The sequence below is a fragment of the Colobus angolensis genome, unplaced genomic scaffold (genome assembly GCF_000951035.1).
Source record: "Colobus angolensis palliatus isolate OR3802 unplaced genomic scaffold, Cang.pa_1.0 Scaffold157, whole genome shotgun sequence".
Taxonomy (NCBI): domain Eukaryota; kingdom Metazoa; phylum Chordata; class Mammalia; order Primates; family Cercopithecidae; genus Colobus; species Colobus angolensis.
In genome coordinates this window covers 2,058,867-2,076,323 of record NW_012114677.1, presented here as the reverse complement: position 1 = coordinate 2,076,323, position 17,457 = coordinate 2,058,867, and the positions used below count along the sequence as shown (strand labels likewise).

At 64.6% G+C, this 17,457-nt stretch overlaps 2 protein-coding genes across 2 annotated transcripts in view; one reads left to right on the top strand and one right to left on the bottom strand.

Moving 5' to 3' along the window:
• Window positions 1-2,361, top strand: part of TMEM175 (transmembrane protein 175) — a 48,639-nt gene extending 46,278 nt beyond the window's left edge. The window contains exon 10 of the mRNA XM_011936828.1: window positions 1,533-2,361. Within this exon, the coding sequence (XP_011792218.1) occupies window positions 1,533-2,205 (673 nt within the window). The 3' untranslated portion in view covers window positions 2,206-2,361. The remainder of the gene's footprint in view (window positions 1-1,532) is intronic.
• Window positions 2,362-4,120: 1,759 nt separating this feature from the next.
• Window positions 4,121-17,457, bottom strand: part of DGKQ (diacylglycerol kinase, theta 110kDa) — a 14,461-nt gene continuing 1,124 nt past the window's right edge. The window contains exons 2-24 of the mRNA XM_011936827.1: window positions 17,334-17,452; window positions 15,173-15,252; window positions 13,275-13,374; window positions 12,917-13,002; window positions 12,721-12,846; window positions 12,225-12,372; window positions 12,073-12,147; window positions 11,895-11,995; window positions 11,483-11,715; window positions 11,317-11,407; window positions 11,101-11,155; window positions 10,818-10,879; window positions 10,259-10,409; window positions 9,821-9,859; window positions 9,508-9,623; window positions 7,541-7,692; window positions 7,169-7,317; window positions 6,829-7,007; window positions 6,359-6,459; window positions 5,161-5,307; window positions 4,945-5,056; window positions 4,709-4,861; window positions 4,121-4,379 (exon numbers count right to left, since the gene is read on the bottom strand). Of these exons, the coding sequence (XP_011792217.1) occupies window positions 4,281-4,379; window positions 4,709-4,861; window positions 4,945-5,056; window positions 5,161-5,307; window positions 6,359-6,459; window positions 6,829-7,007; window positions 7,169-7,317; window positions 7,541-7,692; window positions 9,508-9,623; window positions 9,821-9,859; window positions 10,259-10,409; window positions 10,818-10,879; window positions 11,101-11,155; window positions 11,317-11,407; window positions 11,483-11,715; window positions 11,895-11,995; window positions 12,073-12,147; window positions 12,225-12,372; window positions 12,721-12,846; window positions 12,917-13,002; window positions 13,275-13,374; window positions 15,173-15,252; window positions 17,334-17,452 (2,674 nt within the window). The 3' untranslated portion in view covers window positions 4,121-4,280. The remainder of the gene's footprint in view (window positions 4,380-4,708; window positions 4,862-4,944; window positions 5,057-5,160; window positions 5,308-6,358; window positions 6,460-6,828; window positions 7,008-7,168; window positions 7,318-7,540; window positions 7,693-9,507; window positions 9,624-9,820; window positions 9,860-10,258; window positions 10,410-10,817; window positions 10,880-11,100; window positions 11,156-11,316; window positions 11,408-11,482; window positions 11,716-11,894; window positions 11,996-12,072; window positions 12,148-12,224; window positions 12,373-12,720; window positions 12,847-12,916; window positions 13,003-13,274; window positions 13,375-15,172; window positions 15,253-17,333; window positions 17,453-17,457) is intronic.

Sequence of the window (17,457 nt, the reverse complement as noted above, 5' to 3'; positions counted from 1 at the left end):
AGCCCCCCCCGTCGCCTCCCAGCCCCTCCCGCTCCCCTCGGCCTGCTGTTGCTTCCTTCCAGCGTCTGTCCTCCATGCCTCACCACCACGTCACCTGTTCGAGTGCTTATCTCAGTCGTCACATTGTTGTTTTTTGTGGGGTTTGGTTTTGTTTTGTTTTTTGTTTTTACAGTCTCGCTCTGTCGCCCAGGCTGGAGGGTAGTGGCTCAACCTCAGCTCACTGCAACCTCCGCCTCCCAGGTTCAAGCGATTCTCCCGCCTCAGCCTCCCAAGTAGCTGGAATTACAGGTGCCCGCCACCATGCCCGGTTAACTTTTTGTGTTTTTAGTAGAGACGGGGTTTCACCATGTTGGCCAGGCTGGTCTTGAACTCCTGGCCTCAGGTGATCCACCCGCCTCAGCCTCCCAAAGTGCTGGGATGACAGGCGTGAGCCATCATGCCTGGCTGTCATAACGTTTGAATTTGCTTTTTAACATTCTTTTGGAGTGTCTTGTTCTCTCATCAGTGTTCGGCACTCTGATCTCCTTGGGGTCAGACACTATGGTTTTATATTCTGTACTTGATATTCTCGAGTCCAAGTCTCCTGATGCTCTTCTCTGCTGTCGTGTGCATTTTTAAGAATGGGGAGCATTCGTTGGCACCTGATCTCTAAGGCCTAGGTGCCAGGGACACTCCAGGGTGACCTGCCTGCTTGTGCGAGGCCAGCTCAGGCCCCCTTGGGAGGGACCTGCCAAGGAGAGGCTGCAGTGTAGGGCTGGGACAGTGACCTCTCCTCCACCTGGAGCCACGGCCAGGGGAGCTGCCCCCTCCCAGCAACTTCCTTCCCTTGCTGCCCCTGGTCTGTCTCCTTTCCCACCCCCGCCCCTCACCCCCTTGACCTCTGCCTATCGTTCTGGATGACAGAAGTCTGGTTGGGGCTGCTTGAGGACCACTGTCCTCCATGTCCTGATGTTGAAAGACGACACTGTTCCCGGCTTTCTGGGTGGTGCCATCAGAAGGCAGCAGCCCTGACCAGGGTGGTTCCCACAGCCTCCCTGAGGCCGCAGAGTCCGGCCAGGGAGTCGGCCTCCTGAGACCCTGTGTGCATCTGAGAACCATGGAGGCAAGTTCTCCACGGATCTTCAGCCAGGGTGTGGTGTGGGTGGCTCCGAGGGCTGGCAGCTGGGAGGGAACAGACCTGGCTGCCCCACAGTAGGCTGGTCCTGCACAGCAGACACAGGAGGGCCTCGGCCAGAGAGGGCTGCAGCCCAGGGCCTCCGGCAGCACTCCAGGCCAGCAGGATTGGGCTCCCATTAGCACAGAGCAGAAGGATGCCAATTTCTGTGGAATTGCAGATGGACAGCACATAATGGTCAGTGTGCCAAATATACATAAATACGGCGTTCTGAACTTTTGCCCACTGGAAAGTCCACATGGTTCATCTGAACCAGGTGCCGGGTCCAGGCAGCCCTGACAGGCGCTCAGCCCACCCTGCCGGGGCCTGCCTGGGCCACGGGGAGGCCGGCACAAATGCCTCTGTTCACTGTTTTCAGCGAAGACAACGTCCCGGACCCCAAGGACGTGAAGGAGAGGTTCGGCGGCAGCCTCGTGGCCGCCCTGAGCGCGACCGGGCCGCGGTTCCTGGCGTATTTTGGCTCCTTCGCCACGGTGGGGCTGCTGTGGTTCGCCCACCACTCCCTCTTCCTGCACGTGCGCAAGGCCACGCGGGCCATGGGGCTGCTGAACACGCTCTCGCTGGCCTTCGTGGGCGGCCTCCCGCTGGCCTACCAGCAGACCTCGGCCTTCGCCCGGCAGCCCCGCGATGAGCTGGAGCGCGTGCGCGTCAGCTGCGCCATCATCTTCCTGGCCAGCATCTTCCAGTTTGCCATCTGGACCACAGCGCTGCTGCACCAGGCAGAGACGCTGCAGCCCTCGGTGTGGTTTGGCGGCCAGGAGCACGCGCTCATGTTCGCCAAGCTGGCCTTGTACCCCTGCGCCAGCCTGCTGGCCTTCGCCTCCACCTGCCTGCTGAGCAGGTTCAGCGTGGGCATCTTCCACCTCATGCAGATTGCCGTGCCCTGCGCCTTCCTGTTGCTGCGCCTGCTCGTGGGCCTGGCCTTGGCCAGCCTGCGGGTCCTGCGTGGCATCACCCGGCCTGAACACCCCCCGCCAGCCCCTACGGGCCAGGACGACCCACAGTCCCAGCTCCTCCCTGCCCCCTGCTAGCGGCCACAGAGCCCACTCCCAGCCGTCCCCACCGGAGATGGACCAGGGAGGACAGGACGCTGGGCAGGGGAAGTTGAGTCGCGGGCAGGCCACGGTGGTTCTTGCGTGGCTGGGTTTTATTTTCATTGTGAAATATGCTCTATTTCAGTCCTCAAATTGTTCTCCACTTTTTGCGGAGAGAGGAGTTTCACGGGAACTTGAAATGTGCTTTATGGCATTTGCCTTTCCACTCTCTCCAACCTGAAGACACGTTACCAAGCCTACCCACCCGAGGGACTGCCCACTCCCGGCCCCTTCGAGGCCGATGCAGAGCTGGCGGCAGGGCCGGGGGGTGCCATGCCAGGTTGTTGACACAAAGATGAGGAAGAGATGGCAGGACAGTGACGCCCAGACTATATTTGTCCCAGATATAAATTACGGTTGCATTCAGGCAGCGATAAATACAGAGGGGCCCGGCTGGTGTACAGACTCATTCACATACAGCACAAGCCCCTCACCACAGTTACACACGATTCATACACACCCCAGTCCACACCAGGACTCGCGAAGCAAAATTAATCACAAATGAAGGACTGGTCTTGAAAATGACAAGATGACGTAAACAAGAATGCACACGAGGCCGTGAGTGGCCTTACAATGCATGTGTCTGTGCAGTTTTGGCAGAAGCGGGGGGGTCGGGATTAGTGGCACCGAGGGTCCCCCAGGAGGCTGCAGCAGGCTGGGCCAGGCCACACACTCCTGAGGCCAAACCAGAGCCACTTCTGAGGTCAAGGCCACACCCCGAAAGCTCCGCAGAATCGGTGGCCCAGGCCAGCTGTGCCCCCCAAGGGGAAGGGGGAGGTCCGCACCATGGGCCCGTTTCTCGTGGGGGACTCGGGGCTTCCCACAGGGCCAGCTTCATTTTTGGTCAGACGACTCCTGGGGCCAGTGCGCTGGCTGAATCCTTGGGCACGTGGAGGCAGCTTTGTCTTTGGGTGCACCCCAGCCTGGCCCAGATGCAGGACCCTCCACTGAGCTGTCTGGGGGGCGTGGGAGCAGGGGCGCTGCAGGAGCTGGGTCTCCACATGCTGACGAGGGATAGGACTGAGCAGATGTCGGCTCACAGACACTGGGAACTGCATGTCAGCAAGGAGCAAGCAGCGTGGAAAGTGCTAGCATGGGGTCTGGGGCTGAAAGCTAGCTCCTCCGCCACATGCGTGGAGCTGTCTCCACCTCCACAAACTCCTCTGCACAGCCATGCCCTGCTTTTGGTCTCTTCTGGGTGCTAAATGCCCCACCCTGACGGCCGAGGGGCAGACACTTGAGCCCGGCCCACACTCTGGTGCTGCCAGGGCAGCACCTGAGACCTCCAGGCCTCCACACGGACAGAGGTTCTCCTCCCCCAGCACAGGCACTAGGAAAGGGCCACAAGGCCCAGCTGGGCACTGTGCCCCTGCAGCTGTACCTGGGGTCCAAGCTGCCATCTGTATATAACAAGGCCAGAAAACAAGAGAAGGCACCTTCTCTCTTCCCCCAACACAAGGAAGCCACCAGTCACAACGACCCAGCAGCCCGACACGCTGCCCACCAGGGACTGCCCACACCTGCTGCCCGGGGTAGGAGGGGAGGCTGGAGAGGCTGGCAGCCTGTGTCTTCTGGGGTAAGGACACACCAGGGAGTCTGCTGCTCTGAAAGACTGGCCAGGGGGAAGGCCCGAGGGACACAAAGCCAGGTCAGACCCACCTGGACGGCCGGCGTCCAGCACTGTCTAACTTAAGGGGCTTGGCAGGGAGAGGTATGGAGGGAGAAGTGTCCACCCCTGAGGAGAGGACCAGGCCCCCACAGGGCAGAGGGCTCGCCAGCCAGAGCCCTGTGCCCACCCGGGACACGGGGAAATACTGCCACCCGCACAGCAGTCTCCAGTGGGATGACGGCTGGTCCTGCTCAGGCCCCAGGAAGATGCTGCGGTCAGGGCTGTAGCCAAGTCCAACCACAAGGCCGGCTACCGTGTGGACGTGGAGCTGCCTCTAGACCACCTGAAAACAAGGCTGGCGGGGGCAGAGACGGCTCGAGCCCCTGGGCTGCCTCAGCCACCCCTACCTATGATCGCTCTCAGGGGTAGGCGCGTCCGCCCTGGCATCCCTGGTGGTCCCGGCCCTCCTTGGCTTCTGCTTGGCCTTCCTCAGCATGTGGACCTGTCCCAGGGCAGGGGGCAGAGGGCCAGGGTGACACAGCCGATGAAAGAACAGTGCACGGGCAGCCCCAAGTCCTTGGGCCCGGGCAGCTGACGCCATCTCAGCCCCATTTCACGGAAGGGGAGGGACCTGCCTGGCTGCTCCCTGTGCCATCTGTGGCCTGCCTGACCGCTGGCACAGCCTTCCTCTGAGGCAAGCACCCTCCCCAGAGTCAAGGAAGACCAGGGCCGCAGCAGGCCATGCCAGCACCACCCCGGTACCACCGGCCACTCCCACAACCGGCCCAGCCTGGCCCACCTCCCCTGGTTCTCCAGCCTCACCCCACGTACCTTAGGGCCAGCAGCTGAGATGATCATGTGCCCCGGGGCCTGGACCCAGGGCTCCCCGTCCACCTGCACCGGGGTGGCCTTGAGGAGCGTGACCCGGAAGTAGGAACCCTGGGCAATCCGGATTCCGGAGCGCAGCCCACCCTGGACCTGGCCCTGGGGCAGGAGAGGCCAGCTGGGCTCAGTGGGGACCAGGGACACCACCCTGGGCTCGCCCGCACACCCGGGCGGCGGCTCACCATGTGCACGACGCCCGTCACGCCCACCACCTCCAGCAGCCCATCATCCATGCGCGGCTTCTCAAACCTGGTGTCGCTGTCTGAGCCCCACAGGTCGGCCCCCGAACCCCAGCTGCAGCATAAGAAAGCGGACACAGAGGCGTAGGTGCAGGCGGGACGAGGGCTGAGCCTGCCGGTGGCCCCGCCTGGCAGAGCCTCTGGGGAGCCCGTGAGCACCTGGGAATGTTGATGAAGATCAGGCCTTCGATACTGGGCAGCTCCACCTCCTGCCGCTCCACCTGCAGCCGGATCTGCTTGTGCAGGCTCCGAGAGTGACTGATTTTCTGCAGCCCCACCCGCACGTACACACCCTTGTTGTGCAGCCTGCGGGACAGGGCGGGCCACCCGTCACTGGGGAAGCGCTACCCCGCCTTAGGCAGCCTCTGCGTTCCGGCCCCTCTGCCTGTCCCTGCTGGGGGACCCGAGGAAGGTATGCCGTCACCAGGTGGCGGCCCCTCTGCCTATCCCTGCTGGGGGACCCGAGGAAGATATGCCGTCACCAGGTGGCGGCCCCTCCCTCTGGGGGGGGGGCCCAAGGAAGGTATGCCGTCACCAGGTGGCGGCCCCTCTGCCTATCCCTGCTGGGGGACCCGAGGAAGGTATGCCATCACCAGGTGGCGGCCCGGCGGCCCCTCCCTGCTGGGGGGGGGGCCCAAGGAAGGTATGCCGTCACCAGGTGGCGGCCCCTCTGCCTATCCCTGCTGGGGGACCCGAGGAAGGTATGCCATCACCAGGTGGCGGCCCCTCCGCCTGTCCCTGCTGGGGGACCCAAGGAAGGTATGCCATCACCAGGTGGCGGCCCCTCTGCCTGTCCCTGCTGGGGGACCCGAGAAAGGTATGCCGTCACCAGGTGGCGGCCCCTCTGCCTGTCCCTGCTGGGGGATCCGAGGAAGGTATGCCGTCACCAGGTGGTGGCCCCTCTGCCTATCCCTGCTGGGGGACCCGAGGAAGGTATGCCATCACCAGGTGGCGGCCCCTCCCTGCTGGGGGACCCGAGGAAGGTATGCCGTCACCAGGTGGCGGCCCCTCTGCCTAGCCCTGCTGGGGGACCCGAGGAAAGTATGCCGTCACCAGGTGGCGGCCTCTCCCTGCTTGGGGGGGGGCAAGGAAGGTATGCCGTCACCAGGTGGCGGCCCCGCTGCCTATCCCTGCTGGGAGACCCGAGGAAGGTATGCCATCACCAGGTGGCGGCCCCCCCGCCTGTCCCTGCTGGGGGACCCGAGGAAGGTATGCTGTCACCAGCTGGCGGCCCCTCCCTGCTGGCGGACCCAAGGAAGGTATGCCGTCACCAGGTGGCGGCCCCTCTGCCTATCCCTGCTGGGGGACCCAAGGAAGGTATGCCGTCACCAGGTGGCGGCCCCTGCAGCTCCGGTACCTGCTTGTGAACTTGCCAGGCTCCTCTTCCCGCGCCTGGTGGAAGTCCAGGCTCAGCTCCGCGTCGATGCCAATGCCACAGTAGTTACTCATCTGCACGATCTGGGGATAGGGTGTTCATCTCCCAGGACCCGGCCGCCCTCACCAGGCCCCCTGAGCTCCCCAACAGCAGGTGTAGTTTTTTGCCTCCTGCCGGCAGGAATAGACAAGAGCAAGAGCCACCCCGGCAACAAGCCCACCACCCAGGAGAGGGCAGCGTGGACAGGTCCTGGCCAGGCTCTGTCACCAGCTGGCTCAGCAAATTCCCAGCAGTGGCCACTCTCTGTGCCTCCCTCAACTGCCTGCTTTGCAAAGGGGATGATGCGGGTGCATACATCCGAGTGTGGTTGGGAGGAGGATGCCCACTGTGACACGTGTGACCAGGTCATACGCGGAAGCCTGAAGGGCACCCCATGCCGGGCCACCCTGTACCTTGGGGGGCTCTGCATCTGTGGTGCCGTTCTCTGCACTGCCAGTCTCGTGGGCATCCAGCAGGATGGTCCAGCGGTCCATGAGCACAGCGTCCGCCTCGTCCACGGACAGCAGCACGGAGAGCGGGTCCTCGCCGCTGTAGCCTGCCCCCCAGCGGAGGACTCGGCCAAGGTCATTCCCTGGGACACAGGCAGACACAGAGCATCTGTCCACACCCACCCGCCCATCAGCCGGGTGCAGACGCCACCACAGGGACAGACGCCAGCCCAGGCCTCAGCAAAAGCTGCACAGGAAGGGGTAGACCCTGAGGCCCCCTCCTCGGTTGCATGGCTGACCCCACCTGTGCCCAGGGGCAGGATGGCCACAGAAGGCTCCGGGCAGGCCAGTCGGTACCGTGTCTCCTCCAGGGCGCCGAGCACCCAGCCCACAGTGCCGTCGCCACCGCACACCAGCACCCGGAAGCAGGGCACCTGGGAGAACAGGTGGAGCCTAGCAGGAGACAGGAAGTGTTCTTCGGCAGCCGCGGGCGCAGCCCATCCCCTACCCAGGCTGCCCCTTCCTTTTCAAATGCCCGTCCTGGCCATGTGGAGGACTTCAAGGTCACAGCACGGGATCCCAGTGGAGCTCCTGCCAGCTGAGACAGCTGTGGCAGCCTCCTGGGGCCCCTCCCGCCCCTACTGTTACCCTGGACCAGGGATCCTGCTGGACTCACCCAGGAAGAGGACCCCCGTTGGTCAGGTCGAAGACCTGGTGAGGGTTCAGTAGCTTCCGGAAGCTGCAGAGCAGGTCTCGGCCCTTGAGGCCTCCACTCTTGGGGTTCACGAACACAAGGAGGGGACAGCTGTCTGGGGGCAGCTTCGCGTGCTGACAGACAGGGGGCTGGGTTAGGATGGGGACCCAAGGTAGGGTGTCCCCACTGCTGGGGCTGCCAGGCAGTGCCCAGCCCCCAACCCTGAGCCCACCTGGCCTGGACCAGCCCCCTCACCAGGAAGGCGTGGCCGGCTGTAGCTGGCCTCACATAAGAGGTATCACACATCAGCTGCGTGGTCACCCCATCTCGCTGCCGGTCAGCAGGGCGGCACTGAGGCCAGCCGGCTGGCTGCCTGGTGCTCCCAGCACAAAGGTCTCGGACATGCCCACTGTGCTGAGTCAGACCACACCCGCCTGGGCCATGCAGCCTGTGAGTCCAGGCTGGAAATCCACATGGGACTCTGCCTGGCACTCCTTGCCAACGAGACCAAGGCTTGTCTCCTGGGGGGCCTCTCGTGCACACCTTTGGAGAATGGTGGCTCCCAGGCCCCCACCCACCTACACAGCAGCCGAGAAAAGCTCTTAACTCACAGGGTGGCACGCGGAGTCCTTCAGCCACAGGACAGACCCCATCTCCCAACACACAGCCCCAAGAAACAGTACCCAGGGATCTAGACACAGCGGGCTCGGGGCTGGGGTCCCTATAACAGGAGGCTGGAGCCCCCACAGTGGGGACGGCTGGGCAACAGGAGACACACAGGCCGGGTGCAGACACAGGGTGGGCGGCGGCACAGGGGCCAGCCGTGGCTGGGGGCAAGGACACACTCGGGGCTTTGTGACCCACTTGGCAGGCAGAGCCGCCTGCGGTCACCACTTACCACTCACCCCAGGGCAGGCAGCTGACGGGAGAGAGAAAGCGCGTGTCGGCCCCACACCTGGCTCTGCCCACAGAGCGAGTGGGGCTGGGGCAGGGGCTGCATCTTCAGGACCATGGGGGTGGCCACCCTGTCCTGAGCCAGGCAAGGCCAGGTGTAGGGACCCACAGGCATCACCCGTCCCAGCCACAGACAACTCATTCAGATCAAGTTCTGCTTTGCCTGGACTGGGGTCAGGGTCAAGGGTCAGGGTTCAGGGGCAGAGCAGCCATAGACACCTGGGGGGTCCTCATGGGACCCTTTGGGGGCTGGATGGGCTGAGAACAAGAGGCCACTATGAAGGCACAGTGTGCAGCGTGGAGTCCCTCCATGGGCCAGACCCCCCTTTCCTCCGGCCCTGCCCTGTCTCCATGGGCCAGACCCCCGTTTCGCCCAGCCCTGCCCTGCCTCCATGGGCTGGATCCCCCTTTCCCCCAGCCCTGCACTGTTGCCAGGTGCCCCCACTTCTGGGCACTGTGGGTCTTAAGGACAGCGTCCGAAGTCTGGGAGCTGCACTGACTGGCCTGGGCAGTCCAGGCAGAGAGCAGAGGCCCTCCGTCCTCCTGGGCAGGGGCAGTGGGGCTGAGGCTGTACCGGGAGGGCCGTGCCTGGGATGCTGACAGCTGGTCACAAACACGCTCTGGCCCTTGGTGAGGCAGCCGCAGCAGGACCCAGCGCATCCAGGAGCTGCCTCCCTACTGGGTGGAGGCCTCAGGTGCAGCGTGGAAGCTGGGCCTGGCCCCATGGTGCCCCACGGAGCTGGTATCACCCACTGGGCAGCCTCGGATGAGCGCTGACCCTCTGACCTCAGGCCCTTTGCTGTAAAACGGGCAACAGCGTCCTTCCTGCTGTTGTGAGGCACAAACAAGGTGGCACCTACGAGCCCCCAGTGAATTCGACGAAGAGATGCCAGATAAAGAGCGAGTCTGGCTGTGGGGCCTGTGCACCTGAAGACCCAGACCTCCCTCTCGCCACCCCCAGGGTGTGTGAAGAGCCGGCTCCACCGCTCACTCACCAGCAGGTCAGGGAGCACCAGTGCCGTGAGCAGCCGGCCCCGCACAGCCATGTCCTTGAGCAGCACGTACAGCCGCTCGGCCTCCGAAAAGCAGGCGACATCCAGCACTACTGCGCCTGTGGTAGGGGCCCGGGACTCAGGGGGAGCCTGTCCCATAGCCCCCACGGTGCCAGGGCAGGAAGCAAACCAGGGTTTCCCCAGCCCAGGGCTGCCCAAGGGAAAGGTCAGGTGCGACGTGAGGGCCAGAGCTGTCCCACTTCACCCCAGGGACACCCCTGGGCCCCGTGTGACCACGTCCATCAGGGCGGCTCACCTTGGGAGGAGTAGACGTGACTCACGGACACCACGGTGGCTGCAAAGGCAGGCTGCGGTCAGGGCGGTGGGAGGCGAAGAACGCACCGCACGGGGGCCAGGGACAGCCCCTCCGCCTGTTCAGGGGTGACGTCTCACCCCACGGGCAGCCTCCCCAGGAAGTACCCCTGCCCCACTCTAAGAGCAGGACTCCCAGCTCCCCAGAGGTCCAGGGCCCCCCGGAGGGAGAGGGAGAGGCAGAGGCTGAGCACCATAGGGATGGGCCACAGAGGGCGGGAGGCTACAGAGCCTCTTGGAGGAAGGGACGTGGACTGGACCCGGAGCTCCGGCCTCAGTGGCTCAAGGAGAGGCAGGAGCCGGCCTCAGCACTGCAGCCCCACTGCCTGCCGCCGGGCCCTGCCCCCAGCCAGCAGCCCACGGCCAGCCACGGTGGTCACACCTTTGGTAGCCACGGCCTCATGCAGCAAGCTGCTGTACTCCTCGGGGGACAGGCCGGGAGGCAGGCCGCCAACAAACAGGGAGACGTGCGGGGCTACATCCCTGCTCTCTGTCACGTAGAACCGCGTCTGGCTCACCTGTCGCACGGACATCTGCAGGGAGAGGGGCGGGGACGCTGGGCTGGGGAGAACGGCACCGCCGCACCAGGCCCTCTGCCTCCTCACCCGCAGAACAGCAAAACAGGGTGTCAGGAACATTCCCAGGAATTAAGTCAACGTGAAAACGAGGAAAGGGGCCACACAGGCTTCCTTGCTGTGGACAACCCCTGTCCATTCCCCTCAAGGAACTCAGAGAGGTCTGCAACTCAAGGCGTCCCTGCAGGGACCAAGTAACTTATGGCAGAGGGCACTGCCCTGCCAGCCAGGACAGCCGCTGCCTAGCCAAGAAGAACTTGGCGTCTGGGGCACACCCACCCTGTGGGGCAGAGGCTGTGGCTGAGAGCTGCCACTTCCCTGGGGGCCAGCATCCACACCTGGGGGCCAGCGTCCATACCCACTGACCTGCCGGATGTCCTGCAGCCGGTCCAGCAACGGCTGTTCGTCCATCAGCGCTGTCCGCTGGACTGCAGAGGTGAGAGACACAGGCCGTCAGCACCAGGCTCCTTGCCCACCTTGGAAACAGCTGCCCTGAGCCCCCAGGGCCCATGGGGATGCAGGGTGGAACTGGTCAGGAGGACAGGGCCCGGTCTTGATGTCTGGCACCACCCTGTAGGAGAGCCTGGGCAGCAGGCCCAAACCCAAAAGGTGCAGGGACTGCCACACCCAGCACGGGCCGTCTACTCACCCTGCCTGCAGCCCATTGCCACCTCCACCAGCTGGAAGCTCTCAGGACCCTCGGCCTGTTGGGGTAGAGCTTGGCATCAGGTCTGGGCAGGCCCCCACCACCTCAGGACACCCATGGGGACAGCCACGCCTGGGCTGGGATGGTGGCCTGGCCTCCTTGGGACAGTGACCCCCAACCAAGTCTGGCCAGGATGGGGAGCAGGCCCAGGGTACACACCTGACGGCCGAGCAGCGGCAGGACCTCCAGCACCACGGAGCGGGCCGTGCTCTTCGGGGTCACTCGCACGGACACATAGGCCACGCCCACCCTGTGAGGACACAGCCTGAGCTGGAGCTCCCCCCCACCCCGCCCAGCAGACCCTGAGCCTCGGGCCCAGTCTCACTTGAGCCAGCCAGGGTAGATCTTCAGGACCTCCTGGGCCCGCGGCAGAGCCCGGATGACCCAGGCCTCTGGTGTGGCCTCCCCAGACCCAGGGCTTCTGCCCTCCTCCGAAATCACAGCACTCCCAGCCTTGCCTCCAGCCCAGGTGTCACAGGCCTTCAAGGAAGGAGGCAGCGGGCACAGCTCCAGGTGGCCAGGGTCCTCGGGGATGTGGTGGACCCGAAGTGCAGCCTCCTGCAGGGCACCAGGTTAGGGGGGCCAAGTTGTGGGGGGGTCAGGCAGGGTTCAGTTGGGGGGGCGGGCAGGTCGCAGCGGGGGGCAGGTGGGTGAGGGGCACCAGGTCGGGGACGCCAGGTGCGGGGACATGCGGTGGGAGGTGGGGGCTCAGACACCTGCCCCGAGCTCCCCCTTACCAGCACCTCCTCGGCACTGGCCAGGCGGGACACCGTGATGAGGCGGAACTGGCTTCTCCTCACCGCGTCGTCACCATCAAAGATTTTCAGCGTTTGCTTCCCTGGGCCGGGGAAGTTCCGTGAGTCCAGGGCACCCGGGGATGTCAGGAGAGTTGCGGGGAAGGAGGAGGGCACTTACCAGACTCCGGAGTCGCCGGTGTCTCTCTGCCTGGACCCAGGGCAGCACTCCCGTCGGCGCCGTCGCCTCCCTCGCCTGCGGGTCGGGTACACAGACCCCTCACTCAGTGCGCAGCCCCCAGCCCAGGGCGCCCCGGCCGGCCCGCACCTCACCCGGCTCCACCGCCTCCGCGATGCGGAAGCTCTGCGTCTTGCTGAAGCCACCGGGCAGGAGGCGCACGCACGCCGGGGGCAGGACCAGGGAGCGCAGACGCCCGAAGCCGCACTCGGGAGCCAGCGCCGCCGAGCACACGGAGTGCGCCTGGGGGGGACAAGGGCCTGAGCTGGGGGGTCGGAGCCGGGGAGGGGGGCACCAGGTGCGCTGGGTCCAGGGAAAGACCCCACACGTCGCAAACCTAGCCTGGACCCCGTGTCTTTCCTGCCTCCAGCCCCCGAGTGCCCACCTGGACCCCACGCCTCTCCTGCCTTGCCCCCTCCACCTCCCAGCGCCCCCCTGGACCCCGTGCTTTTCCTACCCCGCCCCCTCCACCCTGCAGCGCCCACCTGGACCCTGTGCCTCTCCTGCCCCGCTCCCACAACTCCTCCGCCTCCCAGCAGCCGCCAACCCCGCACCTCTCCTGCCTCACCCCCACCACCTCCCAGCGCCCACCTGGACCCCGCACCACTCGCAGCGCACTCCGGCCAGCACATCAGAGGAGCCGCACGTCTTCCTGCAGACCTCGCAGCGCGCTCCCGAGGGCAAGTTACCCTCCCGCCAGTGGTGGTGATGGGTGTCCTGCAGAGCGGGACAGTCAGCACCTGGGCCCGCCCCACCCCCCAGGGCTCCCTGGGGCTGGTGCACTCACGTGATCCTGATGCCCGTCCTGGTGGCACTGGCGGCAGTCACTGCAGGCGAAGGGCACACAGTCTGGGTGGAGGTGCAGCTCACACACTGGGGGTCAGGCAGGGTTGGGGGCAGGCAGGGTTAGAGGTGCCTGCCACCCCGGAGGATCCCTGCCTCTGCTGGCGCTTGGGTCTGGCCCCATCCCTACCACCTAGCACCCCGCACGCATCCTTTAACTGTCTTGTGGCCTGCCGGGCGGCTACTCCTCAGCTTCCCCCCATCACCCCAACAAGCTGCAGCAGGGGGTGGGCTGGGCCACCCTGGGCATCTGAGACCAGGACGCTGAGTGGGGCAAGGGGAGCCAGGCAGCCTCCAGGTACCTTCGCAGTGGAGCGCAGGCGCCTCCAGGACTTTGCGGCAGACAGCACAGAACTTGCGCTTGTGGAGCCCCCGGGGGCCGAAGCAGTGGGCCACTGGAACCTAGCCAGGGAAGACACAGCCTCACCTCAGCGCTCTTGGTAAGCGCCACAGGCTGCCCGCCACCCCTCCTCCCTCTTCACTTGCGCAACTCTGCAGCTCACGCTCCTGCTGGGAACTGCCTGGCCTGAGCCGGCCGTGCCACCTGGAGGCCCCAGGAGCAACCACAACCCCGGGTTCTAGGGACAGCCTGGCTGGTCAAAAGCAGGGAGCAGGCTGTGGCCTTCCCCAGCAGCCCTGCCTAGCGCAGGAGAGCGAGTCCCCCTGCCACCCCTTCCCTCCTTGGGGCAGGCGAGGCTCTGTCAACCGCCTGGCATCTGTCTCCTCGGAGCCAGGAAGATCACAGCACACAGGGACTGCCCTCTGGGAGACACTCAGGCCATAACAAGTGTGGATCAACGTTTCTGTGTCGGGGAGGGCTGGGCTGCTGCTTTTCCACGAGACGGGAAGCACAAGGACCAAGTCTTCACTCCCGACTCTTGCCCTTATCCCCAAACTTAAACCACACCCGATAAAAGCATACACAGAAAGACCGTGTTCCACAATTTCAGCTGTGAGCATACCAGAATGGTGGGTGACTTTTATTTTGTCAAATATATCTTTTAAATTTCCTATTATGCATATAGTTGAAATACACATTTTCCCAATTTAGCAAAGTATAGAAAAGTACATTAAAATCAATTTTAAAAAGCTGCAGCCTCAGGCCGTCCACATGAGGAGGGGCTGCCCAAGCCAATGTGGCATCCCCAGGATCCCGGCCACCACCAGGGCCAGGGTGCCAGCCACCACCAGGGCCAGCGTCCTCAGGCTTCCTGCTCACACCCCGGGAACCACATCATTAGGAGCAGGGCATCAGACATTAGAGGGGACGGAGCAGCTGGATGCCCGCCAGTGGCAGGTGCGCCTGCTGGCCTGGCTTGCCGTCCTGCTGCACACCTGGGCCTGCCTCACAGCCTGCACCCCACCTGCGGCCTGAGCACTTCAGGGAATGCGGACATGGGGGCCCTCAGTCTGCAGACGGCGGGGCTGACAGCTGAAGGAGGAATAAGCCTGGCCCTTCCTACATGTCCCTGCTGTCACCACTGTCACCAGAGAACGGCTCCATGGCACAACCTTTACCCGGGGCTGTCTTGGCAGGTGTGTCACTGGGTGCCTTGCCACTCCCAGCCCCCGGCAGCCTTTGCCCCAGCCCAGGGCTCCTGCAGTGCCCTGCAGTGACCTGGGCCAGTCACCTCCCTGCCCCACTCAGAGCCTTTAGAAGGAGGCTGGCGGCCAAACACTCTCAGGCACCCAGGCTTCCTGCCTTTGCTTTGTATTCAAGCTTCCTTGAGATGCCTGCGGGGTCGCATGCAGCTGTGAGGAATGGCAGAGACCCCCGAAGCCTTTGCCAGCTCCCCAAGTGTGTCATCTTGCAAACTAAGGTCACATCACAGCTGAGACGCTGACACCCCAGACGCGGAAATCATCCCCCAGGAGCCCTCACGCTGCATGTCCCAGCCACACCCACCTCCCCGCCTGGAGACCTCTGGACATCTGTGTAGATGTTTAGTTTCGTCATTTTGAGCACGTTCTGTGGACAGGATCTTGCTAACTGTGACCTTTGGGACTGGCTGTTATCATCCTCATTCCCTATAGATCCGAGCAGGGTGCTGAGCCTTGTAATTCCGAGCAGTGTCTGACCTTTGCCTTTCAGCCGCAGGTATCACTAACATCTGACATGAAGGGTCTCAGTACCTCGACCCCGTGAGAGCGGACACATCCCCCAGCCTCTTGCAGGTGCAACAACCAGCCCCACACTCACCCGGACCAGGCTGGGCGCCACACTCGTGCACGGGATCCTCACGAGCTTCAGGCACTTCTCGTGGGACATGAAATTGCAGACTGTGGGAATGAGCGCTGTGTGAGTTGGCCCCTGTCCCACCCAATGGCTGTCCTACCCAGGAAGTTAGAGGCCCCAGGGCAACTACTGCCACACCCACCATGCCACACCAGGGACCCTGTGGTCCTCCGAGTTTCCCCCGCCCCCCCACCCAGCCCCACTCATTGGAGAGAACCTGCAGCCCAGGAGCAAGAACCTGGGTGGTCCTGAGCATCCTGGAGGACAATGAGTGTGTCCTCTCATCCAGAGAGCAGCCCCTCCCCTTCGCACGTGGGCCCAGCGCTCCTCCTGCCTCTGCAGCTGGGCCTCTCAAGGGGCAGCCCTGGGCCCACCAGGCTTGCTAAGTGGCAGGGGCGTCTCGGGCTTCTGCAGATTGGCTTTGCCAGGGACACCTGTGTCTCACTCTTCCGAAACTGCGCACACCCCTAATTGTCCCTGCTACATGCTGTGCACCATGCCTGAGACCTAGAGCCACCCAGGGCAGGTGAGGGCTCTGGGAGGCAGGAGCTGCTGGGGAGTGGACAGCCCTGGGCCTCTCAAGGAGCTCTGGCCGTGTGCACAGGACCCAGGGAGCACCTCAGCCAGCAGGATGCTCAGGAGGGCATAAGAGCAGCAAGTGCCACACCCCAGCAGTGAAACAGACAGGAGGCTGGGGCCGGGGCAGAAGGGAGGGCAGGAGCCCTGGGCTGGGGCAAAGGCTACTGGGGGCTGGGAGTGGGCAAGGCTCCCAGTGACACACCTGCCAAGACAGCCCTGGGTGAAGGTTGTGCCAGGAAGCTCCAGGCTGCCCAGCTGCGACAGGGAGTTCTTCCAGAAGGCCCAGCTGGTGCCACAACACAGTGCCCTTCACCTGCTGCAGCCCTGGCTACCCCAGTCTCCAGATGGGACTAGGAGAAGTTCCTCCTGGCAGCTTAATAGAAAGGCTCTGGAAGCAGGCCAGGGTCCGCGGAGAGAAGAAGGGGAGATAGGCAGCGCCCATGTCCCTCCTCTGCCGTGGAGACAGGGCCTGCTCACCCCACACCCCATGCTTGGGTCTCCGGGGGTGGGGGAGGGCGCCCTTCTTCCCATAGCCCTTCTGGCCCCTCTTCCACGGGTGCTGCCCAGGAGGGTCCTTGTGCCCCCTCCCAAGGGGGAGGGGACCCAGAGTCTGGCCTCAAGCAGGGAGCCGTCTCAGCCACACATGCACACTCCCCACCTCGGGGGAAGCCCCTGGCGTCCCCAGGCTGTGCCATGCTCTGATGTGACAAAGAAGCTGGCAGGCTAGGCCACCTTGTGCGCCCTGGGGGTCGGAACAACCATGCCATTTCCACCACAGACAACATCCCTGTGTGAGGGGACAGTCTCCTCTGCCGACCCCGGCCTGAGTGGACCCCTATTCCCAGAGCAAAGGCCTGAATCCCTGAGCAGGGCAGAGGCTCCTTAGCCCCTCCCACCTCGGCGTCCCTGAGGACACAGTAAGTGTCAAACGTCCAGGACTCCGGTCCTGTCCCTCGCTCCCTCCAGAGGCTGGGCTGTGGTCCCCAGGGCCCACCTGCTTGCCGCGGGGGAAGATGAGAGCCAGCCCTGGGAGCACCCGGCCCAGAGCAGGGAAGGGCCGTCCTGACCCCAGACGGGGCTGGGCAGCTGGGTGGAGCAGGGCTGGGGCACGCGCACCGGGCGGCAGGGCCCGGCCTGGCTCTCCAGGTGGCTGGGACTCTGGGCCACAGCATGAGAAGGGCCAGGGCCAGGGGCCCAGGCCACCCCTGCTCGGCCACACCTGCTGCCCCAGCCACTGGGAGAGGAAGCCGGCCATGGGGACCCCAGCGGAGGTCCCGCTCGCATCAGGCACAGCCCTCAGTCGTAGCCATTGCGCGGCACTATGGAGACACTGCCCGCACCTCCCAGGTGAGGAAGCCCTGAGACCCGCAGCCTGGAACGGCCCGACGGCGCACAGGCCCCGGCCGCCCCATGTAGGCAGGTCCCAAGAACAGGGCTGGGATCCCGCCCCCCACCCCGAAAGCGCCGGTGCCACCTCCGCTCAGGCTCCCGCCCACGGGGCAGAGGCAGGGCTGCAGCCGGGTGGGCATCGGGCCCGGGCGCTCACCGTCGCACAGGAAGCCGGCCAGCCCCCAGATGAAGTCGGAGCAGAGGTGGCAGAAGGTGGGCTTGGTGAGCGTCACCTTCCGGAAGCTGTGTCCCGGCCCGGCAACGGAGCCCAGGGCTCTGGC